This window comes from Acomys minous (genome assembly GCF_964271855.1).
Source record: "Acomys minous genome assembly, chromosome: 20".
NCBI lineage: Eukaryota > Metazoa > Chordata > Mammalia > Rodentia > Muridae > Acomys > Acomys minous.
The window spans coordinates 20,888,090-20,909,894 of record NC_140502.1 but is presented as its reverse complement, the minus strand read 5'-3'; the positions used below and the strand labels follow the sequence as shown (position 1 = coordinate 20,909,894).

Sequence of the window (21,805 nt, the reverse complement as noted above, 5' to 3'; positions counted from 1 at the left end):
CACACACACACACACACACACACACACACACACACACACACACACGGTGTGACACACGCCAGCACTTAGCAGGGCAGGAGTGACCCGTGGCATACAGGGCCACCCAAAGATTGTACCCACACAGTCACTTGTCCCATTCAAAGTGGGGCTGGGGGAGGGGCGGAAGAGACACAGCAGCAGTTAAAAGTGAGCGCTGCTCACTTCTCAGAAGTCTGACTTTTGTGCCCAGCACCTACCTACCTACCCACCCAGTGGCTCACAACCACCTGTCATTTCAACTCCAGGGAGGCTCTAATACCGTTTTTTCCAAGCCTCTGCGGGCTCCCCTGCCCCACGTGTGGCTTATCAAGCATGGATTTAAAAAAAAAAAAAGACTCTTAAGTAATAGTTTTTAAGTGGGGCCAGGAAGGAATAGCAGTCATTAGAACGCTCCTCTGACAGGTTGAAGCTCTGAGTTGGACCGCCAACACGGCATAAAGTGAGCAGCGGTGCGTGCCTGGATCTGGGGACTAGGGAGCTGGCAGCAGGAGGATCAGCAGTTCTAGGTCATCCTCAGCTATAAGTTCAAGGTCAGCCTGAGCTGTATGAGATACCATTTCCAAAACCAAGTAAACCCCCATAAGAACCTTTTTTTTTTTGAGACAGGGTTTCTCTGTGTAACTCTGGCTGTCCTGGATTTTATAGACCTTTTATAGACTAGGCTGGCCTTGAACTCATAGAGATCCACCTGCCTCTGCCTCCCCAAGTGCTGGGATTATAGGTGTGCACCGTTGTGCCTGGCCGTCCCATAATCTATGAAACGGAGAGCTGAGCATTAACAGCCACATCAAAAATGTGTATCAAGAGCCACACAAACACACAGTAGGCACAGACGCAGCAATTTGCAAAAGGCACGACATACATGTGTCAACAGACACCCAAGGGGATGCAAATGTGACACGCACTGGGTTATAACCAGTATCTGCCAACACCTGGGGGTGGCAGACGCTGTCACCCAGAGCCTTGCTGTGTGTCCGGCTCAAATACACACTCCTGACAGTGACTCTCAACACTCGCTGATGCACTCGACACCCAGCATGCCCTAGCACGCCACGTGATTCAAACCTACAGTCAGAGAAACAGTCTGAACGGAAGTGTGCAAGCAGCTTCTACCCAAAGTAGAACATGCTAGAATTCTCTAGCCACATACGACACAGCCCAGGGTTATATGCTTTGGAGGGGGTGAGGTGAGATTTGGACCCACACAAAGGACGACGTCCTGTCATAAAGCTTACAATCCTTCCCACAACGTCCGTATTAGCATTAGCATAGGTGGTAATTGATGAATCCAAAGTCATCCACATACCCACATATAATATAGTCCAGCATGCATGGTCACACGAACAACACACTCAGGGAGAAGAAAGACCCCTTAGCGTGGGCGTATATCGATATGAGACACAAGGTCACTTCGCTGAGTCAGACAGGGCGTTACGTTCACACTGACACACGCAAAAGCCATAGACAGGGCTGGGGAGATGGTCGGTCGGGCAAGTGTGAGGATCTGAGTTCAAATTCCCGGCACATCTGCGCAAAGACCGGTGTAGGGGTTGGAGAGATGTCTTGGCAGGTAGGAGCCTGTGATGTTCCTACAGAGGACCCTGGTTCAGTTTCTGGCATTGACACTGGGTGGCTCACAATAGCCTGTAACTGCAGTGGATTCATCATGTTTTTCTGACCTCCAATGGCACCTGCTCACACATGGCACACACACACACACACACACACACATACACGCACACCATCCATGCACACTCACACATGCACACTCACACACTCACAAACACATGTGTGCACACACATACATACACTCACACATACATGAACACACACACCATCCATACACACCCATACAGACACACACATACACACTCACACATGCACACTCACAATGCACAAACACACACACACCACCCATGCACACACACACACACACACACACACACACACACACACACACACACACACCAAACACACGCGTCTGTAATTGCAGCCCTGGGTGGGGAGGTGATACAGTCGGTTGGATCCCTGGGGTCCATCCCAGCTGACTCAACAAGTTCCTGGTGGTGTGAGAGGCCCAGTTTCAAAAAACTAAGGTGCAGGGCTAGTGAGGTGGCTGATGGGGTTCAAAGGCATCAGCTGCCAATCCTGATGATGTGAGTTCGATTCCCATAATCCTCCTGGTGGAAGGCCGGTTGTCCTCTGACCTCCTTACACATGCTATGGCGTGCGCGCACACACACACACACACTGTACAACGTGTAAGGCTCAGCACAACGGAGGAAGACGCCCTGATGTCACCCTCTGATCTCCACAGCCACGCACACCCTGCACACCTGCCTCCAACACAGAACACACACGTGCACACCCACACCTCCCAAGAGATAAAACAAAGGCACATGGCAACACTGTGTGAGACACAGAAATCCAACTAGGGACACACAGGGAAGAAAGCAGACACATGGGTCTATACACCATGTACTGGGACCCCTCAAATGCTCCCACAAAAGGCAACACACAGAGGACGCAGGGTCACCGCGACAGGTCACACAGTGATCTTGTGACGTGGTGTCTCACCTCATGGTCTCCACTCTCAGAGAAATGCTCGGATCCAACTCCTTCCTCCCTGTGTCCTGTGGCATTTAGGACTATGGACCAGCCAGCCACAGGGAAATGAGATACCCAGGGACAGACATGTCTGGCACCAATGCAACCCACACAGACACACCCAGAGACTCCCAACCACATACACACACACACACAGACACGCCCAGTGACAAAAACGCACCCCGTGGGGGTGCCCCACACCCATGGCACACATGATGATCCCACTCAGTGACACATGCCTGGAGAAGGATGGAGACACACCCAGGCACACCCAGACAGACACCACACGTGTGTCTACTTGGAGAAAATGCTGCAGCCGGGTACTCCTCACACTGCAGCCCAGGAGTCCCTGTCCCTTGCCTGCTTGCAGCCTGGTTCCTCCTTCACAGGAGCATTTCTGGGCCTTGCATACAACTCTATGCTCAGTGTCTCCTTCACTCTAAGCCTTCATGTTTTTCTTTTCTTTTTCACTGTTGGTAGTCAGTCAACTAGACATGTGCTCACCATGGAGGGATTCTAGGCAGGTGCTCTACCACTGAGCCACGCCCCCAGCCCCTCACTGGGCGATTCTAGGCAGGGGCTCTACCACTGAGCCACACCCCCAGCCCCTCCCTGGGGGATTCTAGGCAGGGGCTCTACCACTGAGCCACACCCCCAGCCCCTCCCTGGGGGATTCTAGGCAGGGGCTCTACCACTGAGCCACACCCCCAGCCCCTCACTGGGGGATTCTAGGCAGGGGCTCCACCACTGAGCCACACCCCCAGCCCCTCACTGGGGGATTCTAGGCAGGGGCTCTACCACTGAGCACACCCCCAGCCCCTCACTGGGGGATTCTAGGCAGGGGCTCTACCACTGAGCCACACCCCCAGCCCCTCACTGGGGGATTCTAGGCAGGGGCTCTACCACTGAGCCACACCCCAGCCCCTCACTGGGGGATTCTAGGCAGGGGCTCTACCACTGAGCGATGCCTTCAGCCCCGTCTTTATACCCCCATCTTTCTCATAGTTTTGTTTCTCTCCTATGGCTTCTCTGTCAGCCACCATCTTTGTGTGTGCAGCCTGGGCCTTTATGTTCTTTCTGCTCCCACTTCTTTCTAGTCCTCTCTCTGTCTTCCCATCTTTCCCTCTCTCTGGCTTTGTGTCTTCATGTCTGTCTGCATCTATGGCCCTTGATTTGTTGTTTCATTCTCTCTCTTTTTCTTCTTGCCTCCGTCCTTCTGTGGTATGGTCACCATCTTTTGTGGTCTTTGTCTGTTCTCACTTCTCTCTCTCTCTCTCTCTCTCTCTCTCTCTCTCTCTCTCTCTCTCTCTCTTTCTCTCTCTCCCTCCTTCCTTCCTACTCCCCAGCCCTTCCTCAGTCTGCATTACTGGCATAGATGTGGGCAGCAGGTTATTTCTGTTCCTGTCTCAGCCCCCACAGAGGAGCTGATAGCCATGTCCAGGACTGGGGCCACTCATGAGTCAAAAGCCAAAATCAGCTCAAGCCACTCCAGCTGGGCCCAGTTCAGGGGCTGCTGAGAAATGAACGTACACAGAGAGACAAACGTGGAGTGAGGAAGAGAGAGAGAGAGAGAGAGAGAGAGAGAGAGAGAGAGAGAGAGAGAGACAGAATGACAGACAGACAAACAGACAGACAGACAGAAGACAGACAGAGACAGACAGACAGACAGAAGACAGACACAGACAGACAGACAGACAGACAGAGACAGAGAGACAGAGACAGAAAGACAGACACACAGAGAGAGAGAGAGGCGAGGTTGAGGAATCAGAGGACCCAGGTATAGTATCAAACATCTATAATTCCAGAAAACTGGAGGCTGAGGCATGGTAATGAAGAGGTGCTGGCACACGCTTATAATCCCAGCACTCGGGAGGCAGAGGCAAGTGGATCTCTGAGTTCGAGGCCAGCCTGGTCTACAAAGTGAGTCCAGGACAGGCAAGGATACACGAAGAAACCTTGTTTAAAAAAAAAGAAAGAGAGAGAAAGAGAGAGAGAGAGAGAGAGAGAGAGAGAGAGAGAGAGAGAGAAAAGAAAGAAAAAGAAACTAAACCACAACAGAGATTTGGGGGCAGAGGTGAAAAATGGGCTGGGGATGTGGCTCAGTGGTAGAGCCCCTGCCTAGAATCCCCCAGTGAGGGGCTGGGGGCGTGGCTCAGTGGTAGAGCCCCTGCCTAGAATCCCCCAGTGAGGGGCTGAGGGCGTGGCTCAGTGGTAGAGCCCCTGCCTAGAATCCCCCAGTGAGGGGCTGAGGGCGTGGCTCAGTGGTAGAGCACTAGCCCAAGGTCCTGAATCCTATCTTTAGTGCAACAAAACCAGAACACAACAAAATTAAAGAAATAGAGAAGATGCACAGAAGCAAAGAAAAGGTTAAGTCTGAAATCCAGACCCAGACATGAGACAGAAATTTTGTCCCTAAAATATACTGGTAGTAAAGAGATACCTAGAAAGGTTGGATGTGGGGAGTATGCCAGTGCAGTGGGCGGTATTGAGTGATGGCCGTGGGAGACGGACGTCAAACTCTGTGCTGAAGTGATGGGCAGTTGAAAAAGTCCTCATTGTCTGGCTCTCTGCAGGCCTGGGAGGGGCTGAACTGAGAGGTGGGAGTGACTCAGGCCCCAGGCTTCCTGTGACTCAGCCTTGGGCTCAATCCTGAAACACTGAAGGGGGCGTGGAGGGAGACAGGGGTCTTTGGGGAAAGAGTGAAAGGACTGGGGTGTGTAAGGGTAGGGTGCAGGGGCTGGAGAGGTGGCTCAGAGGGTTAAGATCACTGGCTGCTCTTCCAGAGGTCCTGGGTTCAATTCCCAGCAACCACATGGTGGCTCACAACCATCTATAATGAGATCTGGTGCCCTCTTCTGGCAGGCACACATGCAGCCAGAATGTTGTATACATAATAAATAAATAAATCCTTAAAAAAAAAAAAAATCAGGGTGCAGAGTCCTGGCCCTAAACTCTAAGTCTAAGGTCTAAAGACTGGGCCCTGGACCCCTGGGTCTGAAGGAGGAGGACTGGGCTTGGAGCCCTGGGTCTGAGGGGTGAGGCTGGGCCTGAACCCCTGGATTTGAGGTAGAAGGCTGGGCCTGGACCTCTGGGTCTGAAGGAGGAGGCTCAAGCCTGGATCTGAGAGAGGAGGCATGTCCTGGACCCTTGGGTCTGAGGGAGGAGGCTGGCACCTGGACCACTGGGTCTGAGGGAGGGTTGGGGCCTGGTTCCCTGGGGGTGGGGGTGGGGGTGGGGATGCCTCTGGGTTCAAGGCGGGAAGGGCCCTGGATCCCACAGTTCTATCCAGGAAGACTGGAAGAGCTGATTCAAAGTCCCCAGGACATTTCTTTGGCGGTTTCCCAGATGCCCCACCTCTGTCCCTGCCCCATCTCCGGGCCTGGAAGAGACCCAGGAGCCTCGGGGCCCAGCCGGAAGGGGCTAAGGACAAAGGGTTGTTTAACTGGCTGGTTAGGGAAGAGGGTGTCTCAGGCGGAAAGGTCACTTGTTGCCCAGGGCATGTGCTGACACTGGCAAGCTGAGCCCCAGGGAAGACAACCCTGAAAAGCAGGCGCGGTTGGCAGCACAGCGCAGTAAGCCAGCTTTGGGACCGGGCTCATGGAGGCTTGGAAGACTCCCACCTAGTGGTGATTTTGGAAACTGCAGGCACTCTGTGATTTTTTTTTTTTTTTTTCATAACAGGAGTTTCTTGTTAGCATGTATGGAGCACCTACCGAATGCCTGACCATGTTCTAAGAGCAGGGGATATTGCCACAAAGAAAACAAATAATCCCTTCCTGGAGGAGCTTTTGGGCCACGGGAGAAAGCGCCCAGGATTCCGTTCATCGAAGTCTCTGGGTTTTTTTTGTGGTTTATTTGTTTGTTTGTTTTACCAGTTCCAAGTTTTCCTTTCTCTTTGGACTTCTGTTTCTTCCTTCGTCTCCAAGGGCATGCGTTTGGTATTTCTACATTGTAGCTTGAAACTTTGTCTTCCTGTTTTCCCTTTCCTGTCCTTTCTCCCGTAGTTTACAACAACAACAACAACAAACAAACAAACCAACAAAAACCTCAACTCCCCACACACAAACCCCCCCCCTGAAAAAACCAACCAACCATCCAACAAACAAACAAAGAAAAAAACTCAACCCAAAACTGCAGGCTTCTTTATTTTAAACATACGTTGAGGCCATCCGTGGCGCACACCTTTAATCCCAGCACCCGGGAGGTAGAAACTGGTGGACCTCTGTGAGTTCGAGGCCAGCCCAGTCTACTGAGCTGCTTCCTGAAAGTTAAGGCTACACAAAGAAACCCTGCCTCAAAAAAACAAACAAAAAACAAAAATTTAAATATACATTGGCTGACGGGTTGATTTGGGGGTGTAAACTGGCACCATCCCACAGCACGAGTGTGGAGGTCAGAGGACAGCTTTTCTGAGAGGTTGTCCCATGTCTCCTTCTACCATGGGTTTAAACGCAGGTCCTCGCCGGGTGGTGGTGGCTCACGCCTTAAATCCCAGCACTCGGGAGGCAGAGGCAGGCGGATCGCTGTGAGTTCGAGGCCAGCCTGGTCTACAAAGCAAGTCTAGGACAGCCAAGGCTACACAGAAACCCTGTCTCAAAAAACAAACAAAAAACAAAAACAAAAACAAAACAAAAAGAACAAACAAAAAGAAAAAAATAAACTCAGGTTCTTGGGCTTAGCAGCAAGTGCCTTTACCCTTGGGGTAATCTCACCAGCTTTACTGTTTTCTCGTTTAAAAAGCATTCGTTAGTTTTGTTTTGAGATAGGGTCTCTACATTTCCCTGGCTGTCCTGGAACTCGCTCTGTAGACCAGGCTGCTGGCCTCAAACTCACAGCGACCCACCTGCCTCTGCCTCTCCAGTGCTGAGATCAAAGGCGTGTGCCATTTATGACCATGTTTTGGTCGTGTAGGTGACACATCAGGCACTGGCCACAAAGCTTTCCTAGGAGCTAACAACTGCCAGTAGCTCCTTGGTTAAGGTGAAGGCTTTGTACTCACCCCTGCTATCCAAGCTGGGATTGTCCTAGCTTGTGCTCGCACAGGCCCTGTGCACGCTGTCACAACCACTGTGATCGCACAGGTGCAGCAGTCCTGATGGTGGCTCTTACACTCTTTTCACAGCGGCTCCTGAACCTTTGGAGGAAGGGGTGTGGTATGTACATTGTGTTTAGGGCTGTAAAGTCTTTTTTTAAATTAGTGTGCATGCGTGCATGTGTGTGCGTGCACACACAGAGATCAGAAGGGGGGTGCTGGACTTCTTGGAGGGAGAGTTAGAGGTATTTGTGTTATGCTCAGTGTAGATACTGGGATGAGAAATTTGGTCCTCTGATAGATCAGTAAACACTTTTTAACCAGCATTTCATCTCTCTCTCTCTCTCTCTCTCTCTCTCTCTCTCTCTCTCTCTCTCTGTTTTTGCAGACATGGTTTCTCTGTGTAGCCTTGGCTGTCCTAGACTCACTTTGTAGATCAGGCTGGCCTCGAACTCACAGCGATCCGCCTGCCTCTGCCTCCCGAGTGCTGGGATTAAAGGCGTGCACCACCATGCCCCGCTGGCATTTCATCTCTCTAACCTCCCTCTAAAAGTGTTTTGGAGGTAAATTCTCCTGTAGCACGGACTGACCTTGAGCTCAGTATGTAGCCAAGGACAATCATGAATTTCTGATCCTCCTGCCTCCAAAGGTCACATAGATTATAGGCACGTGCCACCATACCCCACCCCTCGCTTTCTTGGCGGGGGGTGGGGGGTGGGGTGGGGGGGGCTGTTTGAGCCAGGGCTTTGCTATGTATCCCTTAAAGCCACAATCCTTCTGCCACATTCTACAGACATGTGGTATTACACCTGACTACACAGCACACACACACACACACACGGAGAAGGGGGAAGAGAGACACACATGAGGGACACACACACACACACACACACACACACACACACACACACGCAGAGAGAGAGAGAGAGAGAGAGAGAGAGAGAGAGTCACTATCTAACCCCAACTGGTCTCAAACTCACTGAGATCTGCTTGTCTCTACCTCCCAAGTGCTGGGGCTGAAGGCATCTACCATCATGCTGAGCCTGTGGCTCTGACCTTGGTGTGTCTGTCAGCTTTACTTCTACATGAAGATTTACACACACACACACACACACACACACACACACACACACCATTGTTTAGAAGCAGATCTGAGTACAGTCTAGCTGCCATCCCCAACAGCATGCCCCCGTGAGCCTTGTAGACTGGTCTGGTCCTTATGTCACAGGATGGCTTGAAGAATAAGTGAGGCAGGACACCCAGAGCCCTCAGCTCAGGACCCCTGGCCCGTTGCCGCAGCTACCCAGGTCTCCCTGGATGTACCACGTGCGTCTCTTCAGCCAAGTGATGGTGCTGCTCTCCTCTGCATCTGGATGGCTTGGGTCTTACTTTATTGAACAGAACGTGGTGGGAGTTAGCTTGATGCTTGCGGGAAGCACAAGGGATTTCTGTTTCTATCCTCCTAGATCTCAAAGCCACCATGCTTCGAGAAAGCGTAAGCTCATCCCGTGGAGAGGGACATAGGCGGAGGAAAGGGAGGGGGAGTCCAGATAGTGTTAGCAAAATATTCAGAGTGGCAGAGCACAGCAGCCTAAGTGACCCCAGGAGAGACCAACCGAAGGGCAGACCACAGTCAGAGCCGCAGGAACTCTATGTGGCTGCTTGTGTAGGGGTATGTGCGCATGCGTGCACGTGAGTAGGGACCGGCAGAGGCCAGAAGAGGATGACCTTAAACTTTTGATCCCTTCGCCTCCTTCACATTCTGAGTGTCGAGATTGCAGACAGGCGCCACCACACCCAGATTCTGTGTTGCTAGGCATGGGGGTCCATCTTTCCACGCAAGCGTTCGGCAAACTGAGCCAATGTCTCAGCCCTCCGTGGGCTACACACACACACACACACACACACACACACACACACACACACACACACACACACACACACACACACACACACACACACACACACACACACACACACACACACACACACACACGCTCGCTTGCTCACCACTTCCCCATTTCTCCAGCGCGTGCCCTGACCGACCCCTCAGTAGGATGAGTCGCTGTCTGTGGTGCTGATACTGGTTGCTCTGTCCTTGGTGCTGATGCTGAGACTTCTTTTCTGTGACACCAGAGAGGGTGGGAACCTCGTGTGTGTGTGGGGGGGGGGGGCAGGGTCCTGCTTAGATGCAAACATGGACTCGCTTGTGTCTGTGGTGGAAGACAGACATGAGTGTGAGGGAAAGGGGTGCACAGGTCCCTGTGTGCCCTGCAGGACCCCCTGTGTTTATTACCAGTCTCTCTATACACACATGAGCGTGTGTGTGTGTGTGTGTGTGTGTGTGTGTGTGTGTGTGTGTGTGTGTGTGTGTGTGTGTCTACCTGGCTCTCCCTAGGCTCTCCAGAGGGGTTTGGTGCCACCCCCCTCCCCAGGGCATCAAGACCCAAGTCACGTGGTGCCTTACATAGCATGTTAGGGGTTTACATTTAACTTATGAGCACCATTCCCACTCTTTAAAGTTTATTTTTTAAAAATACTTTATTTATTTATTTTATGTATGAGTGCTCTATCTGTATGTACACCTACAGGCCAGAAGAGGGCATCAGATAATATTACAGATGGTTGTGAGCCACCACGTGGTTGCTGGGACTTGAACTCACGACCTCTGGAAGAGCAGACAGCGCTCTTATCCACTGAGCCATCTCTTTAGCTCACCCTTCCCACTTTTTATTTGCTCATTCATCCATCTATTCATTTTTTTTATAGATGTGTACAAGTGTTAGCCTGTGTGCAGGCATGTGATTATGTGGTCACACATGTAATCATGTGTGTGGAGGCTAAAGATTAAACTGGGGTGTTATTTCTTGATGGCCATCTATTTTAATTCTCGTGTGTGTGTGTGTGTGTGTGTGTGTGTGTGTGTGTGTGTGTTTACATGTAGAGGTCAGAGGACATCTTACCTGAGTTGGTTCTTTCTTGTACACCCTAAGGCTCGGTGGGAGTCACTTTTACTGATGGAGTCATCTCACCAGCAAAACTTTATTTTTTGAAGCTTGTACCAACCACAGACTCACCAAGTAGACTAGTCTGCCTGGCCATTGAGGATCTGCCTGCCTCTACCTCCACAGTGTTGGCATTGCAAGTGTGCCATCATACCGACTTGTTGAACTTTTGGAGACAGGGTTTTTCTGTGTAGCCCTGGCTGTCCTGGAACTCACTCTGTAGACCAGGCTGGCCTCGAACTCACAGAGATCTGCCTGCCTCTGCCTCCCAAGTGCTGGGGCTAATTGTGTGTGCCACCACCACATGGCATCTTTCTTTTTGTTTCTTTTTTTCTTTTTTCCTTTTAAAGTTTTATTTATGTATTTTACATACATGAGTGCTGTGTCTTCATAAATACCATTACAGATGGCTGGGAGCCACCATGTGGTTGCTGGGAACTGAACTTAGGACCTCTGGGAAAGCAGCTAGCTAGTGCTCTTAACCACTGAGCTATCTCTCCAGTTCCTTTTTTTTTTTTTCATTTTCTTTTCCTTTCTTTCTTTTTGTTTCTTTGAGATACGGTCTCTTTGTGTAGCCTTGGTTGTCCTAGAACTCACTCGGTAGACCAGGAAGACTGAAAAATAAAAACCCCACATGTACTTTAGGTCCTTGTGCTTGCAAAGAAAACCATTCACCAACTGTGCCATTGCTCTGGCCCTCGTTTATTCATTGAAAAGATGCGTACCCTGAAGTGGGTGAGTTATTCCTGCAAGTAAAGGCACTTGCCACCAAGCCTGATGACATGTATTCAATCCCTGGGAACCACACCAAGGAGCTAGAAAGTCAACTGATCACCTGCTACGCATCGTCTGTTGCAGTAAATAAGCTGTTTGTGGCTAATAATGTTTATTATTAAAGCCTACGGTTTATCTGCCAGTTTTATTTAACCTGATATCAAACAATAAAAGACACAGAAACCTGATAGATTTTAGATATAGATAAGGCTTATTTTACCTGGGGCTGGGCAGATATTTCCCTCTTAATCTACCTTGTTACCTCCCGGTCCCACATCCTATGCCAACTCTGGGCTGCTTTCCTTTAGCCACACCTGTCCACTCATGGGCTTCTCTCTATGCTGACCCACAGCGGCCCCACTTCCTCCTTTTTCCTCTACCCAGCTCTCCTCCTGCCACCCTTCTGTCTCCAAAGTCTGTGACCTTTAGCTCCACCTTCCACTTCTGGCCTGCCCAGGCATCCACATTTTTAAAAAATTAACCAATTAACTTTATTTATTTAAATTGTATATTATTATTATTATTATTATTATTATTATTATTATTATTATTATTATTATTATTATTATTTTGGTTTTTCAAGACAGGGTTTCTCTGTGTAGCCTTGGCTGTCTTGGATTCACTCTGTAGACCAGGCTGGCCTCGAACTCACAGCGATGCACCTGCCTCTGCCTCCCGCGTGCTGGGATTAAAGGCGCGTGCGCCACCACAGTCCAACTAACCAATCAACTTGAAATTAGGTAGAGCAAGTCTTACACAACAAGGACAGGTGTCACGTTGAGAACGTGCTTGTCTGGGTGGCCACCAGATCTCAGGGAGCAAAATAATTAACAACCAAATGCAAAGCACCAGACAGTGCTGTTACATGGCCTCCACCTTTTAGGCCACAGCAGGCACGTGCCCTTCCACCCTACAAAATAAACAAATAAACATGAGTAAAAAAAAAATTGAAAAATAGCTAGGTCGCTTAGGATAGCCTCAAACTCATGATATTCCCCTTTTGAGACGACATCTTGTCACGTAACCTAGGCTTGCCTTCAACTTGTGGGCGATCGATCTCCCTGAAGGCGTAGTTACTGGTTCCACCAACCACAGTAGGCTCTGACAGCCTCATCCTTGGTGTATTAGTAAAGCTTTGTTTTAAATCTCTGTGTGCTCGTGCGGTTGTAATGCCCGCAGAGGCCATAAGAGGGCGCCAGACCACCCGGAGATGACGTCAGGAGCTGCTGCAAGCGGACTCGGGCACTCTGAGAGGGCAGCGGGCACTCTCACTCCCGAGCCATCTCTCCAGCCTCCTGCTGTTATTCTGGCGATATTACTGTTAATGACCCCTGTCACGTGTGCAGGAAACACATACGCTTATACAGATCTACACTCAGGTGGTGGAGGCAGGAGGATCAGGAGTTCCAGGTCAGCCTCAGCTAGGCACATCCAGTTCTAGGCCAGTCTAGGATACACGAGGCCCTTGTCTCAAAAGAGGCCCAGTGCTCAATAGCTCGGCAACTGCAGCTGACATACTAATTTGGGTGAGGAAATCTCACAGGTCCCCACCCCTAGATGAAGAGCTACGTGCAATTAACAAGTGCTCAGAGGGGAAGACAGCCGTCCCAGGGATGATGGTTACTCAATAATACCAAGCAGCCAGCTCTCTGGAAACACGCACTCGGCAACAGTCCACGGACTCGGCAGGTCGTAATTATACCTTTATCCATTTACATGTATACGTCACAGAGATGGCGAAAGAAGAGGAGGCCCCGGGAATTTGGAAATGACACGGGAGGGGTAGGCGGGACCAAAGGGAGGGGAAATGATGCAATTTTTTAAAAAATTAAATGTAACTACAATAACCTTTGTTGTTGTTTTGTCTCTTTGAGACAGGGTTTCTCTGTGTAGCCCTGGATGTCCTGGGACTAACTCTGTGGACCAGGCTGGCCTTGAACTCACAGAGATCTGTTTGCCTCTACTTCCTGAGTCCTGGGATTAAAGGCGTGCACCGCCACCAGTTTTAAAAAAGACACAGAGGTCCTCTCTGGAGTAAGAATAAACAGTAGGCTCAATTTTCTTAGCAAATATATTTTATTATGAACTTATTAACCCAGAGTACCTCACTTATAAGCTGACTAACCTGAACAATAGGAAAAGGAGATAAAAGAATACAATAATGAAACTATAAGGATATCAGTTCCGAGGGACGATTCTCCTGGCGTAATCAGCAGGATTTCTTCTGCTGGAACCTGGAGCAACCAGAACCCGGAACCTCAGCAGGAGCCGGAGCCCTGAAGCCTTCCCTCGGGCGGTTCTCTCTAGGAGCCTCTTGAAGTGGAGCGATGAACAGCCAAAACTATCCCAAGTCTCCAAAAGCCCTGTCTCTTGTTTTTGGCTCACATTTATATCTCCTCTTAGAATTTGTTCAAGGATGTTTTTCAGCTGGTTAACAAGCAGTCTCCCCAACACAGTGGTTGGACTTTTTTTTTTTTTTTAAAGATTTATTTATTTATTACATATATCCACCAGAAGAGGGCACCAGCTGTCATTTTATAGATGGTTGTGAGCCACCATGTGGTTGCTGGGAATTGAACTCAGGACCTCTGGAAGAACAGACGGTGCTCTTAACCACTGAGCCATCTCTCCAGCCTGGTGGTTCGACTTCTAAGGGGATTAAATGTCACCTGCTCTCTCACAGGTCTTTTTCTCACCCCCCATTTGTGGTCTAAACAAAACACCTGTTTATCTCTCCTTCGGCCACTCCCCCCCCCCCCCCACCGCCTCCGCCTCTGCCGCTCTCAGGGAAGATACAGCTTTTCTGCAGGATCCTCTGCAGGGCTGTTAGCATCACACCCATCCTCCTCACCCACAGGAGAACCCTGTCTTCAAGCAAAGGGCAGTTGGCTCCCATCTCGTAGCCCTCACACACCCTCCCCCCGCCTGCAACATTAAGCAGCACCTGACCTTGGAGACTCAGAAGAGAGTCGGCCTTGATGGCCTCCTCCCTCTGTCCCTGCCTCTCTGCTCGGGTCCCCGATCTCTATTTTGGCTGTGTAGCTTGTCTTGTACCGTGTTCCTCTCGGCCTCTGAATCCTCCCACGGCTCCCATTGGCTGTCCTAGGAAACTATGAAGATGCATTCAATATGACGTTCCAGGCCCCTTCAGGGCCAACCCACCCTCTTTATGCTCCTTTTTCCTCACCTTAGGGCGTTAACACACGCCAACTTTAAAAAAAAAAATCCACTTCTTTTTTTTTTTTTTTTTTTTTTTCGAGACAGGGTTTCTCTGTGTAGCCTTGGCCATCCTGGACTCACTTTGTAGACCAGGCTGGCCTCGAACTCACAGCGATCCACCTACCTCTGCCTCCCAAGTGCTGGGATTAAAGGCGTGCGCCACCACGCCCGGCTCAAAAATCCACTTCTTTAAAAAAAAAAAAATCCACTTCTTTGTTTTCATTGTGTAGGTGTGCACGTGTGTGAATGTGGCTTGGCACACGCCTGGAGGTCAGAGGACAACTCTGAGGAGGAGTCTGTTCTCTCCCTCCATGGTGTGGAACCCGGGGCTAGAACTCAGGTCATCAGGGCCTGTGGCAAGCACCTTTAGCAGCTGGCCCTATCCTAATTCTTTTTTTTTTTTTTTTTTTTTTTTTTTTTTTTTTTTGGTTTTTCGAGACAGGGTCTCTCTCTGTGTTAGCCTGGGCTGTCCTGGACTCACTTTGTAGACCAGGTTGGCCTCGAACTCAGAAAGATCCGCCCGCCTCTGCCTCCCGAGTGCTGGGATTAAAGGCGTGCGCCACCACGCCCGGCCTCCTATCCTAATTTTTTACGCTAGCAGTCCTAAAGCCTCCTCTCTGACTGCTTTGTCACATAGGTTTCTTCTCAGGCATCCATGCCATCAAAACCGCAATCCCTCCCCCCCCAAACCCCCCCACCGCCCGCCCCCACCTCCCCCGGGTTCCTTTTTAGACTTGCTTTACTGGATTATACTCTTTTTGGTTTTTTTTTTTTTCTTCTTTGTTCCTTTCATTTTGTTTTTGTTTTTCCAGACAGGACTTCTCTTGTAGTCTCTGGCTGTCCTGGAACTCACTCTGTAGACCAGGCTGGCCTCGAACTCACAGAGATCCGCCTGCCTCTGCCTCCCCAGTGCTGGGATTAAAAGTGTGTTCCACCACAACTGGGTCTTGTTTTGTCTTTTGAGACAAAGTCTTATGTAGGCTAGACACTATGTATCGGAGGTAGACCTTGAACTCCTGATCTTCTTCCTCCACCCCTGGAGTGCTGGGATAAGAGTTGTGAAGCCCCGTATCTGACCCACACCCCAATTTTATCAACCATGAGCCTCCAGGGTTGTGACTGTGTCTTTCCAGACCAGGAGGGCAGGGCTGGGTCTCACTAATTGTTGGGTCCCCCCCCGCCGGGAACACACCAGCCCAGAAGAACAGGTTCCATATGGTTGCTGGATGCCTCTTTCAGTCTCTGTTTCGCCTGATTCCTGCCTCTGCCCTGTGTCCTCGGCATTTAAAGAATGCTGCAGGCATCCTTCCGGTAGATTGATGCCTTTGCTGGCAGTGCTCCTCCCTACTGTGCCTGCCCGCCTACTCCCTCAGGACCTGGCCCAGGGGTTGGCTCCATCCTTGCCACTGTCGCCTCTGATTGTCCACAAGATCTGACAAGATCTCGAATCACGGAGGTGACAAACTTCTGGGCACACCTGTGAGGGAGGTTCCCTGTTAAGTTCATGGTTAAATGGGGAAGACTTAACACCGACACACAGTCCACACGGAGCAGAAATGAGGAAGTGACCCCCAAGCATCTGTCATCCACGGCTTTGGTTCCCGACTAAGGCAATGTGACCAGCCACCTCTCCGCTCACCTGAGGCTTCTAGAACCACTGAGGTGTGATGGTACCCTGGAGTGATGAAATGTCTGGAAGAGGAAATTAATCCTTTCCCTTTCCTGCCTCCTCCCACCCCCACCCCCAGTCACTCCCAATCAGGGAACAGGACACACACTTGCACTTTCCAGTTTCCTGCTCACTTCTTTATATGTATTCCTTTTAGATTTTGGCTTGTGGTCATCTGCTGGAATATTTAGCCATTTTTTCTCTCACTCTTGCAACAGGTTCCCCACCTCCCCACCCCCACCCCCACCCCCCACCGGGTGTGTGTGTGTGTAAGGAGGAGATATCCAGAGCCTCACATGTGCAAGACAAGTGTGCTACCGCTGAGCCAAGACTCCAGTCCCTCGCTGACCTACATCCTAACCCCTCCCCCCCTTTTTTTTTTCCTGAGACAGGATTTCTTTGTGTAGCCCTGGCTGTCCTGGACTCGCTTTGTAGACCAGGCTGGCCTCGAACTCACAGGGATCCGCCTGCCTCTGCCTCCCTCCCGAGTGCTGGGATTAAAGGCGTGCGCCACCACGCCCGGTCCAACCCTCTTTTTATACTTAAATTTTGAGACAGAGTCCCACTGAGTTGCTCATGTTGGCCTCGAATTCATCTGTATCCCAGGCTGGCCTTGAACTCAAGATCCCCCTGTCAGTGGCTGGGACGATAGGTTCATTGAGCCTCGCCTGACTCAGTCCTTGCTCAATGTGCTGCCTAAAATGCAAAAAGCTGCTGTGAGGAGGCAGAACTCTTCCCTCTGCTCAGTTCCTTGTACCCAATAGATCATCTCAAGAGATGGGTCAGCTTCATGGCCCCCCCCCCTGCCCCCGCATCCCCTCCACCTGCCCCTTGCCCATCAAAGATAGTTTGTACATTTTTAAAACCCTTTATTGCAAATAATATACATGTGGAAAGATGGGAAAAGACAGGCGTGATGGCTCACACCTGTAATCCCAGGTGAGAGGATCAGGAGCTCAGGGTCATCCTGGGTTACACAGTGAGTTGAGGCTAGCCTGGGCTACATGAAGCCTTTTCTCTCAAAACAAAAGAAAACAACAACAAAAAGTTTAGTGGGGGGGGGAAAAAAAGCAGAAATGGATCAGTGAGTTCTTAGATCCCGTTCCTCAACGTCTAGACCTCCAAACACCCCATATTCTGGTCCCTCATCCCCCCAAGATAATCACTCCTTTCTGTTCTCGTTTCTACCAACTTTTATAGGCTGTCTGAATGGAATCATATAGCCCGTTCCAGTGTGTGTCTCTCTGCTGTTTACTATTTTGCTCAGCACTGTTTTTGTGAGATTCCCCCCAAGGCCACCACAGGTGACTGTCAGCGGCCATTTTCACCGCTGCATAGTATTGCACTGTGTGACCAGATCACAGTCCTCTCCTTCCGTTTGGCTGTGCGTATTTGTTTGTGCTGTGTCCAGTTTGTGGCGGCTGTGAACTGTCCTGCTGGTCTATATAGTTTGGGGGAGCATATGATCTAATGTCTATTGGGGGTGACAGGCCCAAGAGTGGGACTGCTGGGTTATAGAATGGATGTCAATTTAGAGAGATACAAAAAGCAAAGACAAAACCAAAAAACCCTAAACAGGGCATATATATATATATATATATATATATATATATATATATATATATATATATATATATATATCCCCCGCCCCTCAGGCAAGGTCTCAATATGCAGTCCTGGCTGTCCTGGAACTCACTATGTAGACCAGGCTGACCTCAAACTCAGAGATCCTCCTGCCTCTGCCTCCTGAGTGCTGAGATGAAAGGTGTGCACCACCATGCTTGACAAGGTCTCACGCTGTTGTTTAAGCTGGACCAGAACTCGCAATGTAGTCCAGCTTGGTCTTGAAGTAGTGGTCCTTCCTGCCTCAGCATCCTGGGTGCTGGGATGACAGGCTGAGATGACCAGCAGCCTTGTGAGAAATGGTTTTTCGTTTTGTTTTGTTTTGTTTTTGTTTTTGTTTTTTGTTTTTCGAGACAGGGTTTCTCTGTGTAGCCTTGGCTGTCCTGGACTCGTTTTGTAGACCAGGCTGGCCTCTGCCTCCCGAGTGCTGGGATTATAGGCGTGCGCCACCACGCCCCAGCTCGAAAAATAGGCTTTTAAGATGAGTGACACGGTTTGCTGTGAGAGGTCACGAAAAGCTCGTGCCTTGAAGGCTGGGTGCCTAGGAAGCCGCACCTGAAAGCTGGTTAGATCTCAAGGGGCCTGACTCAATGCACTGATGCATTCTGGGTAAATGGGCCTTTAGCAGGAGGGATAGAGAGTGGACCGGAAGGTTGTGGCGGGAGGGACAGGAGTGTGGTTCTTATTTTCATGTCATTTTTAAGGGAGTCCACACTAGGGGCCACAGTGGTGGAGAAGAGGAGCAATCCTAGAGGTGCTGTCTATGCGTGGAGCCCAAGGGACGCCCCAAGAGCCATGGGCAGTAGTGGAGCAGCGAGCAGCAGCAGGGTCAGGCTTTGGGGAGCCCTGGCAGGCGCTGTGGACGGGACACCGGGGGAGGTCTGTGTCACCGATTTCCTGTTACAGAGGTGGCCCTCACAGCAGTAGCCCTGCAGGTCGATGGACGTCCAGGGGCTGGTGGTGCCCATGGTGGTGCAGGAGGGCCGGTGGCATGTCCGGATGTACACAGGCACCGAGAAGTTGCCTGGGCAGACAGTAAAGAGGCGTCAGGCCTCAGTCCCCGGAGACATCTCAACATCTGAGGTCTCTCTGGGGACCAGGGCCACATTTCCTTATTATTTATTTATTTATTTATCTATCTATCTATCTATCTATCTATCTATTTATTTATTTATTTTGAGACAGGGTTTCTCTTTGCAGCCTTGGCTGTCCTGGACTCACTTTGTAGACCAGGCTGGCCTCGAACTCACAGCGATCCGCCTGCCTCTGCCTCCCGAGTGCGCGCCACCACCGCCCGGCTTCACATTTTTCCTTTTAAAGCCGACAAGCCTCCTCCCTCAGACCACAGCCATGTCTCCTCCCTCAGTCTACAACAGGCCTTTTCCCTTAAACCAGAACCATACCTCTCTGCCCAGACCTCGGCCATGTCCTTTTTTCTTGGACTACCCCCAAGCCTCCTCTGTCAGGGCGTCCTCCCTCAGACTACACCTAAGCCTCCTCCCTCACACCAAGGCCACCTAGAGAACTATGCCTTCAGGCCGTCAGAGCCTCCCCATCACTGTCCTAGGCCACCCCACCATCCCAGTTCCTTACCAATGGTCATCCGGCCATTGCCCTGGAAACAGGCGCTCTGGTCCTGGTGGCACTGGACCCGGCGGGACCTCTCAGGGGAACAGTCTTCTGGGCGGGTCCCCAAGCAGGCGTAGCACTCAGTGCCACTGAGCGTTGGTGGATCAGGCGCTTGGAGGAGACAGTAGATGAGGTTTAGACCATTGCAGTGCAGGCTGCTCAGGGCACCTGCTCATGCCCAAAGAGGAAGCCTGACTGCGCACCGGCTCAGGCTCAGCACAGGCAACGCCCCCGACCTCTCCAGCCCCGCCCACTCCCTCTCCTGCCCAACCCCTCCCTCCATCTCTCCAGCCCTGCCCACCTGGGCTCAGGTTGGGGAGGGCGTCGTGGGTCCTGAGGTTAGTGTTGCAGAAGTCAGTGGCGCAGCCGCGGACCACCGCGTAATCGGGCGGCAGGGCGTCCTGGTTGGAGTTCATGGGGCCCGTGGTGGGGCCCGTCCAGCATCCTTTCCGGACCATTGTCACCAGGGAGCGGTATCCTGGGCAGGAGAGCATCAGCCCCGGAGTGAGCTCTCTCTCTCCTTCTCTTACACGTCTTAGTTTTACCTCCTCCTTCCTTCCATTCTATCTTCTGCTATCCTGAGTTTTTCCCTTTCTCCTTCCTTCCTTCCTTCCTTCCTTCCTTCCTTCCTTCCTTCCCAGACTAGCCTCTAACCCACTATATTCCCAAGGATGACCCAGAATATCTGCTCCTCCTGACCCCGCCCCATCGTGAGTGTTGGGATGATGGCTTGTGCCATTCTGCCAAGTGTCCCCTTTCTCCGTCCCTCCCTCACCTCCTTTCCCCCTTCTTTATTTCACGCCCCGCATTCGCCCTCTTCCTTCGCTTCCCTTCTCAACTCTCCTCTGCCATCTTTCTGTTGTTTTTTTTTTAAAGGGTTTTATTTATTTTTAGTTTGTATGTGAGAGTGCTTTGCAGGCACAGTGTACGATGTGAGAGTGTACGATGCACGCAGGCAGTGCTCACAGAGGCCAGAAGAGGGCAGCAGTGCTCACAGAGGCCAGAAGAGGGCAGCAGTGCTCACAGAGGCCAGAAGAGGGCGTCTGACGCCCTGGGGCTGGAGGCACAGATGGTTGTGAGCCACGATGTTAGTGCTGGGAACCCAGCCAAACCTGGGTTCCCTGGAAGAACAGCAGCCAGTGCTCTTAATCACCGAGCCATGTCCCCAGAGCCAAGGACTTATGTAGGCCCAAGCTGGCCTAAAACTTGTTATGTAGCCAAGGGTGACCTCGAACTTGTGATCCTCCTGCCTCCACCTTCCAAGTGCTTGGATTAGAGACTTTTGCCATCATGCTGTTTCTCTCTTTCCCTCTGACAAGGTCTTGTCACGTAGCCCAGGCTAGCCTCAAACACACAGCATTATTCCTACCTCTACACCCAGGGTGGCATGATCTGAGGTGTGAACCGCCAAATCCAGGCGTCACCTCTTCTCCCCCCACCCCTACTCTTCTCCTCCCACCTACCCTTACCTCTCTTCCTCCTCCTCCTTTTCTTTTAAAAAAATATTTATTTACTTATTATAATACAGTGCTCTGCCTGCATGTGCACCTGCCCGCCAGAAGAGGGCACCAGTTCTCATTATGAATGATTGTGAGCCACCATGTAGTTGCTGGGAATCGAACTCATGACCCCTGGAAGAGCAGTCAGTGCTCTTAACTGCTGAGCCATCTCTCCAGCCCCTCTTTTCCTCTTCTACCTCACGCACTTCTCTTCTCCCTCCCTCTGTTCTCTGTCTCCGCTTTGGTTCCCTGGCTGCACGTCTTTTTTTTTTTTTTCCTCCCCTCCATCCAGTCCTCACCAGTATCCAGCGACAAGATCACCTCAGAGCACCCCTCAGGACAGGAGACACTGGGAAGCTTCACGGCGCTGAGGTCGAAGGGCCCAAAGTAGGTGTGCTCGAAGCTGTAGCACTGCAGGGCTTGGGAGCCTAGAAGGACAGAGTGTGTTAGCAGGGCAGGGGGAACCGGTCACAGGACCTAGGGCTCCACACAGCGTGGCACAGACACACAATAGGCTGCGGTGTGTCATGTCACTCTGTCAGACTAATGTCAGCAACTGCGGAGTCCGCTCGGGGTCACTGGCTGCCACCTCGACCCGTGACGACGGTGGCGATTCATGTAAGGGTCTGCGTGGGTTCCTCCTGCTTTGCCCATGTCCTAACAGACACCCCCAAACCATCTGCACCCGTGGCAGGAAGAGTTTGGGAGC

General features: G+C 51.0%; 1 protein-coding gene across 1 annotated transcript in view; it reads right to left on the bottom strand.

Annotated features, from left to right (window-relative positions):
* Positions 1-17,978: 17,978 nt before the first annotated feature.
* LYPD5 (LY6/PLAUR domain containing 5) overlaps positions 17,979-21,805 on the bottom strand; it is a 6,528-nt gene continuing 2,701 nt past the window's right edge. Inside the window, exons 2-5 of the mRNA XM_084770679.1 lie at positions 21,396-21,524; positions 19,899-20,075; positions 19,562-19,708; positions 17,979-18,992 (exon numbers count right to left, since the gene is read on the bottom strand). Of these exons, the coding sequence (XP_084626805.1) occupies positions 18,730-18,992; positions 19,562-19,708; positions 19,899-20,075; positions 21,396-21,524 (716 nt within the window). The 3' untranslated portion in view covers positions 17,979-18,729. The remainder of the gene's footprint in view (positions 18,993-19,561; positions 19,709-19,898; positions 20,076-21,395; positions 21,525-21,805) is intronic.